Source organism: Poecilia reticulata, linkage group LG19 (assembly GCF_000633615.1).
Source record: "Poecilia reticulata strain Guanapo linkage group LG19, Guppy_female_1.0+MT, whole genome shotgun sequence".
Classification (NCBI taxonomy): domain Eukaryota; kingdom Metazoa; phylum Chordata; class Actinopteri; order Cyprinodontiformes; family Poeciliidae; genus Poecilia; species Poecilia reticulata.
The window spans coordinates 17,341,867-17,358,676 of NC_024349.1; the positions used below are offsets into that span (position 1 = coordinate 17,341,867).

Below are 16,810 nucleotides of genomic sequence, written 5' to 3' on the forward strand. Positions count from 1 at the left end.
TAAAGCCAAGTTTAGTGATTGAACAAGCACACATACTTCTTGAAATGGTCAAAAAAGGGATTTTAATTTAGATTATTATTATTATTATTATTATTATTATTATTAGAAGCTTTTACTCTTTAAAAAGGAAAGCCAAGTACGATTCCCGATGAAGACAATGAATTTAGCGGGTAATAATAAATAAAAGAGAAAAGAAAAACTCCACTCTCTCTGGCAAAATATGCACAAAGAAAAGATGCAAAACTTGTTTCTATTGCATTCTGTTTATTCAGAAAGTTGTTTACAGATTAGTTTTTCTTTTAAGAGGTAATCAGGAAAAGGACATACAGAGCAGACGAGCAGATGCTCTCTCAGACAGGCAGACTGCATCTGCTGGAGGCCACAGTCCCCTCATCCAAAACGATCAGTCACACTCCAACACACACCCCAGAAACAAAGCTTGGCATCTTCATTATTAGCACCCCTCCTGTGATTTGGATTTGGACTCAGCCTATTGCCATGACCAACGTCAGACTGTACATGTGTGTCTTTCATTGTATGACAGGGTTACTACACATTTTTTTAATTTAAAAAGTTTAGATTTTCCCYGACTTACATTTGAGGATTGGGTCGTCTGTTCAAACTGTTTGGAGGTCATTTAATTTCTGTTTCCTGGCGGCTCATAATCAGTACGCGGAAAGCATGAAAACTCCACAACTCCATAAAACCTGTTTTATAATCTGAGGCACAACAACYTGTGATGCTGTTTCAGTATTTMTGTGGATTTTYGGTCAACAATTAAGGAACAAAGACACTGTTGCTGAAGTTGTTAAATTGAARGGGTGCTGTGGATGAACATGAGCAATCAGTGGCTATGGCTAACAGTAGAAGGGGAAAGACAGAGCAATGWTAGAGAAAGTTTTATTTTTTTTTTGGTGCTAGACAATTCAATATTATGAATGTTAATTGAAAACCAGAATGTAGTGTCTTAAAACAGCTTYTGTAATTTGTTCTTTTGAAGGCCAAGAGTGAAGCTAACAAAAATTGCTCAGAAACTAGTAAGAACCTGCTGTACCCTCAATAGTGGAGTTCATCACCAGAGAAAAAGATGCAAAATTAGCAGAAACACAGATATTGACGAAAGTTGTTGCTCAATACCATTTGCATGACATTAACTTCCTATCTATCTCTATMTAACTGACTCATTGGTGACTTAGCGACAACCTGTTGACAAACTTGCACAGCAACATTTTCATGTTTTGACATCGTGCTCCATAACTGCTTAAAAAAAATAGAAAAAAGAAAACTATGTGGAGTGAATGGAGAAAATGAGTACAACAGCTGGAGAGGAAACTGGATAAAACAGGTCACTTCACCAGTACTTCAGATATTTAAAACAAAAAAACTATTCAACATCGACTGATATGAAACCCTCAGATAGTGATGTATTTTTCAGCCGTATAGTCAAGATGAAAATAATCTACCATTTTCATTAGTTTTTAGTCACTACAAAATTAAAGAACACTTGTAATACAGCACTGCGTTGTGAACGAATTCAATATAAAGTTTTCTTTATTGAACTAAAATAAGCACATTTGGAATGATATTCTAATTTGAGATTTACTTGTTGACATAGATTTTCTACTGCTAAAGTCAACAGAAAAAAAAAATACTCTCGACAAACTCGGCTGGTGTACAGGAGGATGTCCTTCATTTTCTACAGCACAGATCGTTTTGATAGACTGCCAATAAACCAGACTTCATTTTTATCTTCGCCTCCCCTGCTCCTGCCAGACTTTATGCTCCCATGCATCTCCCATCACTTTTACCTTTCCAGCAATCCTTTTAGCCACCTGTGCCCCAATAATCTCTGTCCCCAGGAATAAAGAGAGCTCTCCCAACAAACAGGCCAGACCTCCTGATGAGCAGCCTCTGATCATCTCTGAATCTCTGCAGCAGCTATCAGGGCATTAAACCACCACATACAACGTCCCTCCCTGACTCTTAGCAGAGGGATGAGTACAAACCCAGTCCAGCCCATTAGTAAAGCCACAGAGCTGCCCTGTTGGATATAATATCCTCCTGTTCATAGGCATCATTTTGACTCCCTCCACGTGTCCTTTGTACATTTGCTGACCTTGTGCCTCCCTGGTGTTAATGACCACTTCGTTTGGATGATTAGCACTATGAACACATGGTGCGTGAAAGCTCTACCTCCCAGGACATCCCCCTACATGAATTCATACATGTGGCAGCTGGTGGAGTACACACACACACAAACAACTTGTTAGTATTCTGCACCTGTACACGCCACGTGCTGGGATCTATGTGAAAGGTATGATCAGGAAGCTGAAGGTAAACTGAGCGTCGCAAACAGAAAAACAACTGGGGGAGAGAAAAAGTGAGATGATGAGGAGCAGAAGATAAAGCTGTTGGAGATGTGTGTGTGTGTTTTCCATGATTAGCTTTTGTTTTGATTGCTTATAAGTTAATGTAACTATTACACGTTCACTCACTGAGTAAAATGACGACAAAGTATCTTGTTCCAATTGGTGGATGCACTACAGGTACCGACAGCCACATGTCAAACCCTCTTCAGTGTGGATACCATTACTGAATAAAGAAATACTCTTTATTCACGTCAGCAAGATATCTAAAAAAATCAGCATGTTTTAAAATTTCTTTTTTTGTCATTTTTAGACATGTATCAAGTAGAAATGCACCCATTTGATGAGGGGTCTATTAATAGTTAGGTATGATATGATAAATACGATTAATATTTAACAATTGATTACAAGCAGGCAAATAGAGAGAGGAARAGAGAGAAGCAGTGTTAAGATGACCTAAAAAAGCTTTTCAAAAATCAACTGAACAAGTTTGCCACTTAACAGCAGCTGGCCAACATGGCTAAAACCTTTTTAAAAATCTAGTTGGATTAAAGTCAAAAGCTATAGCAAACAACCAGATGCAAAAATGTTGCAGACAGCTGGATGTTACTGCCCCAAAACAAGCATGGAAAAAAAAATCACATGCAATTATGCAAATTTAAACATATCCTTGTAGGTAGAAGAAAATGTGTAAACAAGCCAGAAGCTTCCAAGTATTCAAATAACTTGAGTATTTGATAAAGGCCAAGAACCCTGGGAAGTAAATGAAAGGAATTTTTGATCAGCGGACTGGAAAACATCATGACAGAGAGATGATACAGACTGGGCTAGAATCACAACAAAGTGCATCTGTTATGGATCTAAACTTTCTCTCTCTACACATACTCGTTCCCCATCTGTGGAAGCAGCCGATCTGAGCACGCCGTCTGTGCGGCTACAGTGTATTTACTGGCCACATGCTGCATGTAGAGAGCGAGTTACTGAAGCAATGAAACAGCCTGGACAGAGTGCCTGTGCGTCAGTCTGCGGCCAGCGTAACATCATTTAGCACAGAGAGGAGGGTGMGAAAAAAGCAGACATGCTGCACAGATCCCGTCAGATGAGCATCTCCATAGGCCAAGACCTATGACTCACTCTGTTCCTGCAGATTGTCTTTTCTGTGTGCTCTGTTTGCAGCAGGAAACAAGTAATACAAATGCTAAACATTTGAAAAATGTTTTTTTTTTTTTTAAAAGTCAGTAAATAACAGGTCATTCCAGTCTTTATTTGTATATTAATAGATGTTTTTGAATTAGCTCATCTAAAACAGAGTTATGTTTTGTTTGGTATACGTTGCCTTTTTTATCCATCTTAAGGCTCTGCAGACTTTTATTATTGTTATTACACTCATTTTTGATTTTCTCTTGAGGTTAAATTTGTTTTTTTCATTTTTTATGTTTTGCAATGTTTTCAGGCATTTCTTTCTTACAAGTGCAATAGGGTTTTCTCAGTTGTATATTATATTAGTTTTCTGATATAGTTTTACTTTAATATTTTGTTCAGAACGTGCAACAAAAGTTTATCAAGGAGAAAAAAAAAACATCCCGCTGTGGTTGTAATACACATTTCTGATGGAGTTTATGGGCTGGAAAAACAAAACAGTTTTTGCAATGTTGCCGAAAGTCTATGTCAAACATCATTAACTACAGATATAAYTGTGATTATCATACAGTCTTTCCACATGCCTCAGCACCTTTCCTTCTTGCTGCCTCTTGGTGTGGTTATCTCACCTCATATTTAATTCTTAGCTTCTTGCACAGCACCGACTCCTCTTTCTTTCTCACACTTCGTTTCCTACTTCAGCTTCACATCTGCTTTAGTCYGTCTGCGATCTGCTTTAGTCTGTGTGCGAGGCTAAACGTGTGAATGGTGGAAGGTGGCGAATCAAGGCAGGTTATAGAGTCTGGAGACTTGTGTGGAATTCCTATCCTCAAACATCTGTGAATTTCAAAACTTTTCCAAGAGCCGCCAAACACTGTGTGCATGGGGTTAGAGATAAGAATTTTATGTTGGAACAAAACAGCGGGATTTCTCTTATTTTTCCCCTTTAAGTTAAAATCCCTAAGTCTAAAAATGATGTAGAGCAAAAAAACAAAACAAAAAAACAACAACAAACTTATACAAAAACAAACAATAATAAAAATACTTTGGGTTATCTTTTAAAATACGTCATATCTTATCTATGTTCAAAATTTAGGAGATATAGGATTTGTAAAAATGTTGTTCTGCAACTTAATAATCTGTGTAAAAAATAATGTGACCAGCAGGTGGCAGCTGCCACAATAAAGTGCAAAAAAGGCCAAAAGCAAACAAAATAAAAGAAAACCAACCTAAACCCTATATGAAAAAGTGATCTCCCTCAGACCATTGCCCAATTGCTCTCTGTATAATCAATAAAACTATTCCACAGAACCCATCTGATAACATGAACTAGGCAGGAAAACCTAGTCTTAACAATAGATTACCAGTCTTAACAATAGATTAAATACTAAGTTTTTGACATGCATCAATGTAGAAAGAGTTTAAAAACCCAAGCGAGAGTCATAATCCAGCAATGAAAAAAAAAGAATGTAATTTGAGTGGCAACCTGCCAAAATTACTTCAAGAGTTTCTAGTCAAAGATGGTGGTGCTATTGTGACGGTCAGAGACCGTTTTACTGCTTCTGGACTTGCTGTTACACATAGATCTATGAATTCTGCTCTTAAGCAGACAATCTCGAGGTCATCAGTTCTCAAATGCCTGATACCAGCTGTTGCCACCAAAGGGGACACAACCAGTACATACAGTATCACACAAAAGTGAGTAAACCCTTTGCATTTTTGAAACCATTGTGTTATGCAAAGTAGTCAGTGCACAGCTTGTATACCAGTGTAGCCCTAACCACTGGCAACAAAGGTGAGTACAACCTTTACCGATCTCACTTCCATGAGAAACTGTAGGAAAGGGCTGGTTTAACCATCATTTATCTGATGTTTGAAGGCTCAATTATTCTTTTATTCATTTAATAGACTCAAAATAATTTTTGAGAAAAAAAAACCTGTCTGGATTTACACTCAACATAAAAAAGATTTACACATTCAGACTTTATATGGGGATTCAACTGAAGCAGTGAACGACTCATATTACTTCTTAACAAAAAAAAAAGGTTAATTCACAGCAACATTGTGSAGGAACAGGACTTCAAACAAAAAGGTTTCCAGACAATATTGATTCATGCAGATATTAGTTCCAGGAAGCACCAGCGGGATAAGTGTATTCTGAAACCCTGCATGTCTTTGAAATTCCAGCAGGAGGAGCGGGYCAGGGAGCAGCAGAAGAAGAGTGATATTGAAGAGCATATCGACTCGTGGATGAAAGGAGGAAAGGAAGCTTCGGGGATCAATAAACCCTGCAGTACAATCTTTACCTCAGTCCTTCTGTATTCACCGCTCCCCGTGACATGGGGCAGTTTTTTCACTCTGAACTACGGCGGGCACCAGGTACTGAACTACGGTGGGCCTGCTGGGCGTTTAGGCTGCACATGGGAACATGAAGACTTTGAACAGTTTTTGGCACAGCCTGTTGATTTATATATTTCAGTTAACAGCTTTCCTCTCTCATACACAGACACACACACACACACACACACACACACACACACATACGCGCGAGCGAACACACACTCACGCACGCACGCTGTCAAAACTCATTCCAACTGCATCAGCATTATTCTTTGCTCTCCTTTTCACTTAACTTTAGCTCCCCTGTATGGCTCTCCTCATAAATCTGTAAATATGTCTCCTCCACTCTCCTATAGGCTGATAGTGACATCACTTGTGCAAATTGTTGAGTCAGACTCCCAAAAAACAAATCCTGACGGTTGTTGCCCCCTGGTGTTCAGAGAGTAGACTGCAGCAGACCTCCAGTCAAAAAAAAACCAAACAAAAAAAACATCTGTAGCATGAAATCTTTTAACTTCTGCAGACCTTTTCATGTCATATATTGACTAGATCAGAGAAGATGAGATGTCACAGACAAAAATGAATAGCAGGACATTTGGCTTAGCTTTGGTTCAGGAGCCTGATGACACAATTAGAATGAATTAGTCGGTGAATCTTCCTGTTTCTTCAGTTTCCACTTAMAGCGCTAAAAGCTACTTAACGCAAGGAGAAACCTGCCCTCTGCTGTTCTTGGATTATTACAGCTACATCAAGGATGTGAAAAAGATAGTATTCTGTATGAAGATGATTTTATGAGGGGAAACATTTCACATTGCATAGATGTGGATATTTAACGCGTTTGGACGAGAATAGAAATTGTAATATAACACATAGCTCACGAGAAAGGTAAAATGAAGGAAATGGTGTGAGGTGCAGATCTCCAATCAGCTTCAAACACAAAACTATGAAAAGGCAAGACGGCTTTGGCGTTACTCAACTCCAAAGACCAAATTCGGATACAAAGAGTCACATACTATAAACAAAAAAAAACAAAAAAACTTGATTCATATCTGCAGCTCATTCTTCTTACCTTGCGGCTTGTAAAGTGGGCGTGCTTGACCAGCTTCACGTTCAGTCCCTGCAGGAAGACCTCGTCCGTGACTTTGCCCACATTCATGCAGGCTTCATCCAGGACAGAGAAGATGCCTTTATGCTGCTGCTCCACCAGGTCAACAATAATCTGGTTGTTGAAGTAATCAATCTACAAAAAAACAAGACCAAGGACTGAGGTGAATTCAGTTTGGAAAAACAGAAATGTACAACTGATTACATGATAAGAGTGCAAACCAAAAACAAGCAAAAAATAAAACAAACACCAGAATTAAAAGTTTTTGCAGCAAAATCTTGAGTAGAGATACACCAGTAAATTGGCCACACATGTAAATCTCCTACTTCTCATCTGATCAGCAGGTGAAAAGCTAAAACATCTAAATGTTTTTGTTTTTAATTAATTAAGTGCACAAAGAACTCCAACTTTGTATATGCATTACTTTTGTCAACTGTGAATTACTTCTGGGTCCTGACCACTTTTATAGGGTCCTGATATGGTTCTCTCACACACACACACACACGCACGCACACTGTTTGGAAGAAAACCCAGCAGTGTGTACTTCTTGTGGAAAATCATCAAGATCCGTTGTTTCTTCTCTTATCTTGTTATATATTTTTAAATGTTAAAAACATGTTTAATAGTGCAAATAATTTTAGTCTAAGTATCTAGAAGCCATTTTAGATTTGGATGAGATTGGTGAGAAGTCGCCTCCTTTCCCTTTTGGAACTGTTGACTTCAGGGGCTTTCCTGATTATTTGTAAAGCTGGATTTCGTTGTTTCTTTTTTTTTCCCCAACATTTGACAACACCTGGTGCTTCTCTTGACAGCATGGCGGCAGTGCTTTGAAAACTTCTAACGCGTCTGACAACCGGTGCTGTCGACTAAACTCAATAGCCGATTGCTTTAAGGATGGAAGGTTAATTTTACACAAACATAGTTTAATATGAAAAAAAAAATACATCATACATGTTTCCAGGGGATGCCTTCTCTCTGATACTCCTCCTGTTCCTGCTTCAGAACCAGCTGAATGAAGAGTTGCTGCAGTTTTTCATTRCAGTAGTTGATGCAAAACTGCTCAAAGCTACATAAAAAATGAATAAAAAAAAGCACATAAAATAAATTGTAAAATATTGACCGATATAAATGCTAACAATTTTTTTCACATTTATCTTCACCTGTTGTTCTGGAAAATTTCAAACCCATAGATGTCCAACACTCCAATGACCGTGTTCTTTCCATGGACTCTGGCATCATAATTTTTCACCTCAATGATGTCATTGATGCGTCCAACGATCCAGCAGAACAGACGCTCGTACATTGCCTGAGGAAAATGTAAAATCTTGAGAAGGGTGGCGGGAAATAAATAAGATCATCTCAGGATGGGAACGCTTAGCAACAGCTGAGTAACCGGAATGAAAAGTGTCAAAATATCAATGAGTCAGTTTTTTTTTTGTTAGCAGCTTCACTGCGCTGGTCTTGCAACTGCCTACATGAACTTCATCCTCCACAATGTTCAGTCTCTGTCTGATGCCAAAACACTGTGACTCATATGTTACTGTGAACTGCAATGAGTAAAATCATAAGTAACACAAAGCGAYGAATGAAATGTCACAACCCTGCAGGCACATGTAGACATCTGTTGTTTTAATCTCTTTAGTGCTGCTACAAAAAAAAAAACCCAHACCAAACACACAAAAGGGGTCACCAGAACTGGTGCCCAGAAATAACCTTTGCAAGAGCGTCTCGCCCATAACTGGCCTCCTGTGTGGTGTGCTGTTTTTCAATGACGTCTCGGCCAGTGGCCACTGTGCGATACAGCAGTGCCTTCTCCACATTTTCCTCCTTGGTGGAAAGGAGCTCCCTGATCACAGAGACGAGCTTTGTGTTCTCTATCAGGGTAACGTCACCATCCACTCCAAAGGTCAGGTTTCCCTGCAAGACAGAACAGAGAGCGTGGGTTCATAGACGTTTCTTTTCTGGTTAAGTAAGAACATCTGAAAAATAAAAAATATCTCGTGTTCTTGCGAGAAATATGAAACTACAACAATAATTTGTCAAAGCAACTACAACACGCCACTGGCAAGTCTAATAGGTTAAATAATGAGTTATGTGCCTATTCTATCTACTCTACTCTGATATCATTTCAACCCCTCCAAGACATCAAAATGAAATATGGAAGTTTCTTATTTCAATATCCTAAATTTAGCATCCCTATTACAGGTAAACAAATACCATAATGTTTGATTAGCTCAGTAAAACTGTAACGTTATAGTTATATTTATACATATACATATACAAAGTGTTGACTTCCTCAACATCAGAATCCATTATAGTGCTGCTAATTTTATGACCAGATATTTGGTTTGGCTCACATTATTTCACATTTGATTACTTGATCATGTAAATGCTTTAATTTTCCAGATTGTTTCTGGTTAATAAAAATAAAATAAAAAACTAAAAAAGACAATAAAAGCAAAAACTACATTTAGCATTTCTTGGTGTCYAACATAACAATACTRCTTCAGCTAATTTGAGCTTCTTGGCATCTGAGGTAGCAGGACAACATTTTACTGTCACACTTCTACTACTTTGTAGTTCATGTATGCGACTCTCCTCTTTTGTCCTGGTGCACATCACAAAAGTCTGTATCTACGGTCTGGTGGCAGATAATTTACCAAAATAACGAAAGATTTATAAGCATTTTTTTTTTTGACAAAATGTTTTTGCCGCTTAGTCACACATCGTTAAAACTCTTGAGTGATGGTTTTGAATTTAAAACTTTACAGTTTATTTATTTTTATGAGTATTTAAATCGTGAAACTGCTCCAGTTTTAAAACATGATTTCTCTATTCTTTATTTGTAGGCGCTGTACTAATTATTAAGCGTTTATTTTTTCAACAGTCTGTATCATGAGTCTTTCAKTTGGGAGGTTAGGGGAAAAAATATTCCCATAATAAGGGGCAGTGTTCTGTTGGCAACTTTTCTCATCATTTGCTGGGCAAGATAACAAACATAATGAGTCCTTTATTCTTATAATGCCAAAGTCTGACATTTATAAAAGGAAAGTCCAACACTCAACCTTTAAGGAGAATGTTTCTAGGTGTGACTGAGCAGTAAAACTGAAATGAAATCTGTCCTTTCCAGTTTTTTTGTTTGTTTTTTTAGCAAAGACAGCAAAAGGAAAAATCTTGCCAACCAAGATGAAGAGGATTGAGGTTTTCTGTGTATTACCAGATGCAGGATGGTGGCCAGGATCTTGTAAACAGTCTGAATCTCGTCGACTGTGAACCCAATTACTTTCATGGCGTCGGCTACAGCTTTGAAATCAGCGCTGTCATTGATGCCAGACTGCAGAGATTTAAAAAAAATAAAAACATGCTTCAGGCACATTGACTAAATCATTCAAAGAACAAAAAACAAAGTATACTTGATTCAACATTTATTATTTCTATAAACCTGAACAGTGCAGCAAMTATTTGTAATATCTTCCCACTGAATGTTGTGGTCTATTCGTTTTATTTTTGAAGGCAGGGTTTCTAGTTCAGCTGTTAATTAAATTACAGATGTCCTGGAAATTAAAACACAAGTTGCTTAGACACAGAGTGGAAAGCTGCACCTCAGCTGTTTGGGTGYGCTGTGCTGCATGACATCAGCTAATTGGATGCTGCACAGTGTTTTGGTTGCATGTTGTTCTTAATCATTTGACTSATTCAACAACAGAGACAGCAGATCTGAAAAAAAAAAAAAATCTGAAAAATAGGTCTGGAAAAGGATCGAGCTCCATGTACAGCAACTCTGCCTGAAGGGTCACTACATTTCTGCTCCTAAAACCCAAACATATAGCTTTAAACGTAGATTTACTTTTCATTCCCTACAAGGTAAGACTTAATAAATAAGAAGAAAAATTCWGAAAAATGTGGTTTTAAGTATGACAAGCTGTAGATAATTCATATGTTAACAAAAAGTCTGAAATACCTTAATCTGGCCTCCGACTTTGATGTAGTTGTAGGCCGTTGGGTCTTTTTGAATGTGAAGAGAGCGTAGGAGGGAATCCGGACCTCCTTTCAGCAGCTAGTAAAAAAAAAAAAAAAAAAAAGGCATATTTTGGTTAGAAAACTTCTGATTACATTTTTTAGTGGAGTATTACTGAATGAACTGAAACTTTGTCAATCTTAGGAATAAAGTGCATGAAGCAGAAGGGTCTCATTACTAAATAATCTGTGGATACAACTGAACTGCCAACACAAACATCCACAAGAATCCCTTTATATACTCCTATAAATAGAGACAAGAGGATTCTTACTGACTCGTGATGCAGATTTTAGTGCTTACCATATTTATAGAAGCCCTGTGAGGTTATGTTTACATTTAATGGTAATACAGCGAATTTCCCTTTAAATGATTTTCATGGAGTTATTTACCACATCTACAATTCTCTAGGGCTTTTCCTTTTGATATGCTACACCTCATGTAATTGTAGTGGTAAAACCAGTTGCCAGACTGGTYCTGCACACAGTTTAGAAAATATGTAGATGTGCGCAACAAAGCAGAGCTAAAAATACAAAAACAAGTCAACATTCCCATGGCTATATCAAACGTAAAAAAAAAAATAAAAATAAAAATAAAAAAACCCACAAGGAAGCTTGTGCAACAGAACACAGAGTTCATGCAAATCCAAATAGGTGTGCAAATATAATTACCTGGTAGAAAGAGTGGAAGCTCCTCTCKCCTTCCTGCTGGAAAATTACCCTGGACTGTTTCAGTAGCAGGAAAAAAACCCCCMAAAACACAGCTTGGTTAAGTCACAACATCATAAATTGAACTCAACAATGATTTTCCTGTTCATCACTGAGGCTAAACATAAAGGTAGTCTGGAATGAGTAGAAAAACATTCAGAGCACAAACTTTAATATATTGTATAAGCATTTCATGTGAAAGATCATCAAAAAGTGTGGCATGTGTTTGTATTCAGCCTTGGATGTTCTGATGGGCTTAAATAAAATCCAGTGTCACAAACAGGAAGTCACACACAGTGTGTCATGTAGATCTATATCTGTATACCGTACGACTGAACCACACACCATGCAGGGGACACAGTGAACATGTGGAAGACACTTCTCTGGTTAAATGAGACCAAATAAAAAAAATAAAAAAAAAATATGGACACTTAGTTTTCTAGAAAGCAAACACATGACACATGGCAGTGGCAGCATCATGCTGTGGTGATACTTTTCTTAATTGTGGACAAGTTTAATGGGGAAATGATGRAGTGGCTGCCTGACTGTCCAAGAACACAAAAGACTTGAAACTGGAGTGAGGATTTATCTTCCTCCAGGAGAAGAACCCTAAACAACAAGCCAAAGCTAAAACTGAATGACTTATATCAACTCAAATTCCTACATCAGAACGGCTCAGTCAAAGCTCAGACCTAAATCCAATTGACAGGACTTGACAGTTGGTCTTAACAAATCTTTTTATCCCATCCCAAGGTGTCCCATTTTGATATCCTACCAACCCACCTTCTCCAGTAGGTAGTTGTTGATGTGGCCCCCGATGGGATCTCCTTTGAAGTCAAAGTTGATGTCCATGTATTTTCCAAAGCGGCTGGAGTTGTCATTGCGGTTGGTTTTGGCATTTCCAAAAGTCTCCAGGACACAGTTGGATTTCAGCAGCATGTTTTTTACTCTGTGAAACGGRGAGGTGGTACAGAGGAGGGGGGGAATTATTCAAACATCATCAGTAGCATCTTCATATCGCCAGTGTACAGTGTTCAAAAACACAGCAGTCTAGACCCAAAATGTATGAAACATTGCATCTGTGGTCATCCATCTAACAGCATGGTGTTTACATTACATTGTTCAGAACTGAAAACCTGGAGTCCCACTAACTATGTAGATGTTTCTTTGACATTTACTTCCTACTTAAGCATTGTGGCAAAGCATGTGACCTTTTCATCCTGCGRYCTCTCAACAGGATGATGTGATAAAGCAAAAGTTCTTCTGTAACGTTTTGGGGAGAACAACAATGAGTTTGGGGTGTTGMCTACTAAAATCTTTGGGTCAGACACCACAATGGACCTTTAGGGTTTTAGTGGAGTCCAATCCTTGATTGGTATTTTGGATGCAAAAAGGGACCAACAAATCCCCCCAACATGAAGCTATGCTTCCTCAGTCTATTACCAGCACTTTGTATTTTCCAATATTTAATCTGCGACGTTTACCTTTCAGCCTCCTACCTGCGTTTTGTTTGCTTTGCAAAAAGCTCTACTTATGTCCTTTATATCAGTCCAGGTTAATTACACCCTAAAGCATAACTGATTGTTCTGTACTGTGGAGCAATAACATCTTTTAGTGCTCTAAAGGCAAACACCAGCTGCTCAGTTACCTGAGACAATGACAACACCTTGCTGGGCTGTAACTTTATCTGACTATGATGCAAGAGCCTTGATGTAAGGCGGTGAGCATTCCAAGAAGATGACGACTCATTGAAAACAATTAAAGCAATCGGTTGACTGAAGCCAGATTTATTCCTACTGAACATGTGACTGGTTTCCACAACTAAAATCAAAGCAAGAGAGTAATCCAACAAAACATAATCCAGATTTCCTCCCAAAACTCAGCTCACCTTTCAACTTCCGCCCTCTGATTAGGGTTGGTAATAGCAGCTATGTATTGCATTATGTACTTGCTGGCCTCGGTTTTTCCTGCACCACTTTCCCCTGAAATAAAAAGAAAGAGATAAATATATGACCATAAAGTATTTCTGGCATTGATGTCCCTGCAGTGGTTTGCATGGCTTGCAAATCGAACAGCGAGACTTGAACTGGTGATAATGTTAAARCAGTTTCAGCRCRAGTCAGTCCTTTAGTCACTTTAGGGTTTCTTTTTAGTATTTTTTTTTTTACTTAATTCAGAACAACACATGTTAATACATCATACTTCTTGTTCTGTAAATCTTCCAACCAGTTTAAGATTTAAAGTTTCTCAGTTCCTTCTTTGTCCACAGAGTGGTGCTTTATCCTCCTTACCATTGCTAATGGCCAAACAGAATATTAACCTGAGAAAACAGTCAACATTTTTACACTAAATGCAAAGAAAACACAACAAATATATTTTAAAGTAACCATGTGAAATTAAAATGAAAGAAAAAAAAAGTGTTTTTGTGATTCATGAACTTCTCATTGTACCTGAGATGACAATACAAGTGTCTTTGTTCCTCCTCTTCATGGCTTTGTACGCAGCATCGGCGATGGCGAAGAGGTGTGGCGGCCTCTCGTATAGTTCACGACCTTTGTACTGCTCTATGGTGTCCCGGCTGTAAATGTTCATGGCACGGTATGGGTTTACCGACACCACCACCTCACCGATGTAGGTGTAGATCCTCCCCTTCTCAAACCTGAAGGGAATAAGAAACATTTATATGTTACTTTTGGTTAAAAAAAAAAATTTAACTAAATAAATATATGTTTTAAGCACACATATCAGGAGCTRTATACATTTAAATAACAGCAATAGCATATAATGCAGAAATGTTCTTAAAAAGAACAGCGAAAGCAACAYGTCTGACAATGTCATCATGATGGGCTCTCACATGTGATCCGTCCTACTTCAGAAATTCARTACAGTAAGTGATCAATGAATCATTAAATATATTTTATTTGATTTATTTTTGTTAATTTAACAAGGATTTATTTTAAATAGACAGGTTAAGGCACGGCCATGTCTTGGCCTATATTCAATGGGAAGATTGCTGACTCAAGAAGAAGAGTGCCTACAAAATAATGATAAAAACGTAAATTTGACATTGTGGTCTCGAGTCATACAACCATTTCCTGTTTGATGAATAAATGAACCAAAATGTAATCTCAAAGCTAGTTCAAAATTCAGATGAAGTATATTTTTAATACTAAATTATTACTTTATAGATGATAAGCTATTGAGAAAGTATGCCCATAATAGATATATGTTTGGGGKKTTTTTTGCACCTTGCTCTTATGGAGAATCAATATGCTCACATCCTGCCGACGTACCAGACGCAGATATTTATACACTTTCCTGTCTCACTTTCTGCCTCCATCTGTGTGTGCTCTTCACTCCCAGACTCGTGAAACCTTTCTATTCCTACATTTCTCCCAACATGAGGCTGCCAGGCTGACTTCCTTCCTGTCCGAGCGCTGCTAGCATCCCCGCTTCTCTCCACAGAAGAATGGTGCCTTTCTTCACAGCTGCCAAACCTCTGCTGCTGCCTTGCAAAGACGGCCAAGATACCATTATTTTTAAGACATTCTTAATAGCTCAGTGTAAAGCTTTTGTGACTGAAGAAGTTCCAGACAAACTAAATGGATCATGACTGTTTGTTTCCAAAAAAATATGTTTTTTTTTTTTTTTCTTCCCCGAAAACCAAAATGCTGACTCAAGTACTAAATGAAAAGATGTAGCTCTTTATGGTCTRATGTTGCTGCAATGAGCAGATTTGCCATCGTTCAGGTCCTCGAACATCAAGCTAAATTATCCACATCGCTGTGTATGAGACTGTTACCAGAAGGCCGTGGAGCTAATTAGTCACTGGTTCTTACAATACAAGTCTTGGCTTTTGCAACCGGTTATTTTTATTTTACTTTTACTCCTTTTGGTTTCACACTTTGCTTGATTCTACATTTGAAAACAAAAATAACAAAAACAAGAAGCAACAGACAGGAAACAGACCACATACAGTAAATCAGTAAGATTAGCTCAGATGAGCACATCCTTGCTTTTGTAGGGTGAAGGTGACACAGGATGCTGGTGTGTCTAGGACAGTGAGGACATACATGCCCATGTAAGGTCTGAGTGCAAAATATAGCTCGTCAGAGTCACAAAGGATGTGTGATACATGTGAAACTTTTTTTTAATGATGTTTGGCGTCCAGTAACACATTCATCACTTAAAATATGGGGATGGAAATTAAATTGTACACACATTTAATTATTCACTGCTTTCTGACTATTTTATATTATACCATTAACTCACAGGGGTAAGAAAAAAATTTTGCTTTTCTTTTCTTTTTTTTTTTCTTTTTTTAATCAAAGCAATTAGGTCAAGATTTACATTGTTCTTCAAGATTTTATGGGAGGGTGGAGGGATGGATATTGGACAAACTGATAGATTGATGGATAATGGGCAGACTCACAAAGGGACAGACTAATTGCTAATAGATGTATAAAAAAAGGTAGATGGATAAATCATCAGTAAAAGCATGCACTGATGGATGTTTTTTTTTTTTTTTTAAATACTTTTCCAGACCTAAAAATAAACTGCTTTCAATCAAATTCCAGACTTTTATCTGGAAACATCTCTGCATATGAAAGCAGTTTAATCCACAATGCTGCAGACGTAACAGACATTCAGCCTCTTAAATGGAACAAGACACGATTATCTGAATGTGATGTGTAGAACAATAATCAAGGCTCATTAGGTCTCCGATCCTGTAAACTACAGCGGATCAGACGTGACCTTTTACACAAATTATATGACGCCGACAAACCTATAAAATATGCACTTGTTTTGAATACATTCAGGGATATTTGTTCCRTATGAGACAATAAGATGAATTCTTTTCGTACTCTCCATCTCAACACAACTCTGAATTACAATGACAAAGCAACATGCAAACTCTTCCTCCGTGCTGCAGCAGAAACAGACCCATTGTGCCATTCCTCTCCCCAGGCTGAAGGCTGCTGTGTGCCAGCTCCATTGTTTACGTGTCAAACGGAGGTCTTTGTCTGACAGGGGTCCTCCATCTCCTCCTGTGTGAGCCAACACAATGAGCTGCCCACTTAAGCCTTATGCGTAATAGCTTCTGCTGGACTGTGGACAACGCTTTACATGAGAGGAG

At 38.0% G+C, this 16,810-nt stretch overlaps 1 protein-coding gene across 3 annotated transcripts in view; it reads right to left on the minus strand.

Annotated features, from left to right (window-relative positions):
* The window catches only part of myo1d (myosin 1D), a 93,136-nt gene that overhangs the window by 52,031 nt on the left and 24,295 nt on the right, over positions 1–16,810 (minus strand). For all 3 annotated transcript variants that reach the window (XM_008437408.2, XM_008437410.2, XM_008437407.2), the window contains 10 exons: positions 14,124–14,332; positions 13,562–13,655; positions 12,457–12,622; positions 11,638–11,691; positions 10,913–11,008; positions 10,169–10,285; positions 8,665–8,868; positions 8,112–8,257; positions 7,903–8,017; positions 6,916–7,086 (listed from right to left, as the gene is read on the minus strand). In XM_008437408.2, coding sequence (XP_008435630.1) covers positions 6,916–7,086; positions 7,903–8,017; positions 8,112–8,257; positions 8,665–8,868; positions 10,169–10,285; positions 10,913–11,008; positions 11,638–11,691; positions 12,457–12,622; positions 13,562–13,655; positions 14,124–14,332 — 1,372 coding nt within the window. The remainder of the gene's footprint in view (positions 1–6,915; positions 7,087–7,902; positions 8,018–8,111; positions 8,258–8,664; positions 8,869–10,168; positions 10,286–10,912; positions 11,009–11,637; positions 11,692–12,456; positions 12,623–13,561; positions 13,656–14,123; positions 14,333–16,810) is intronic.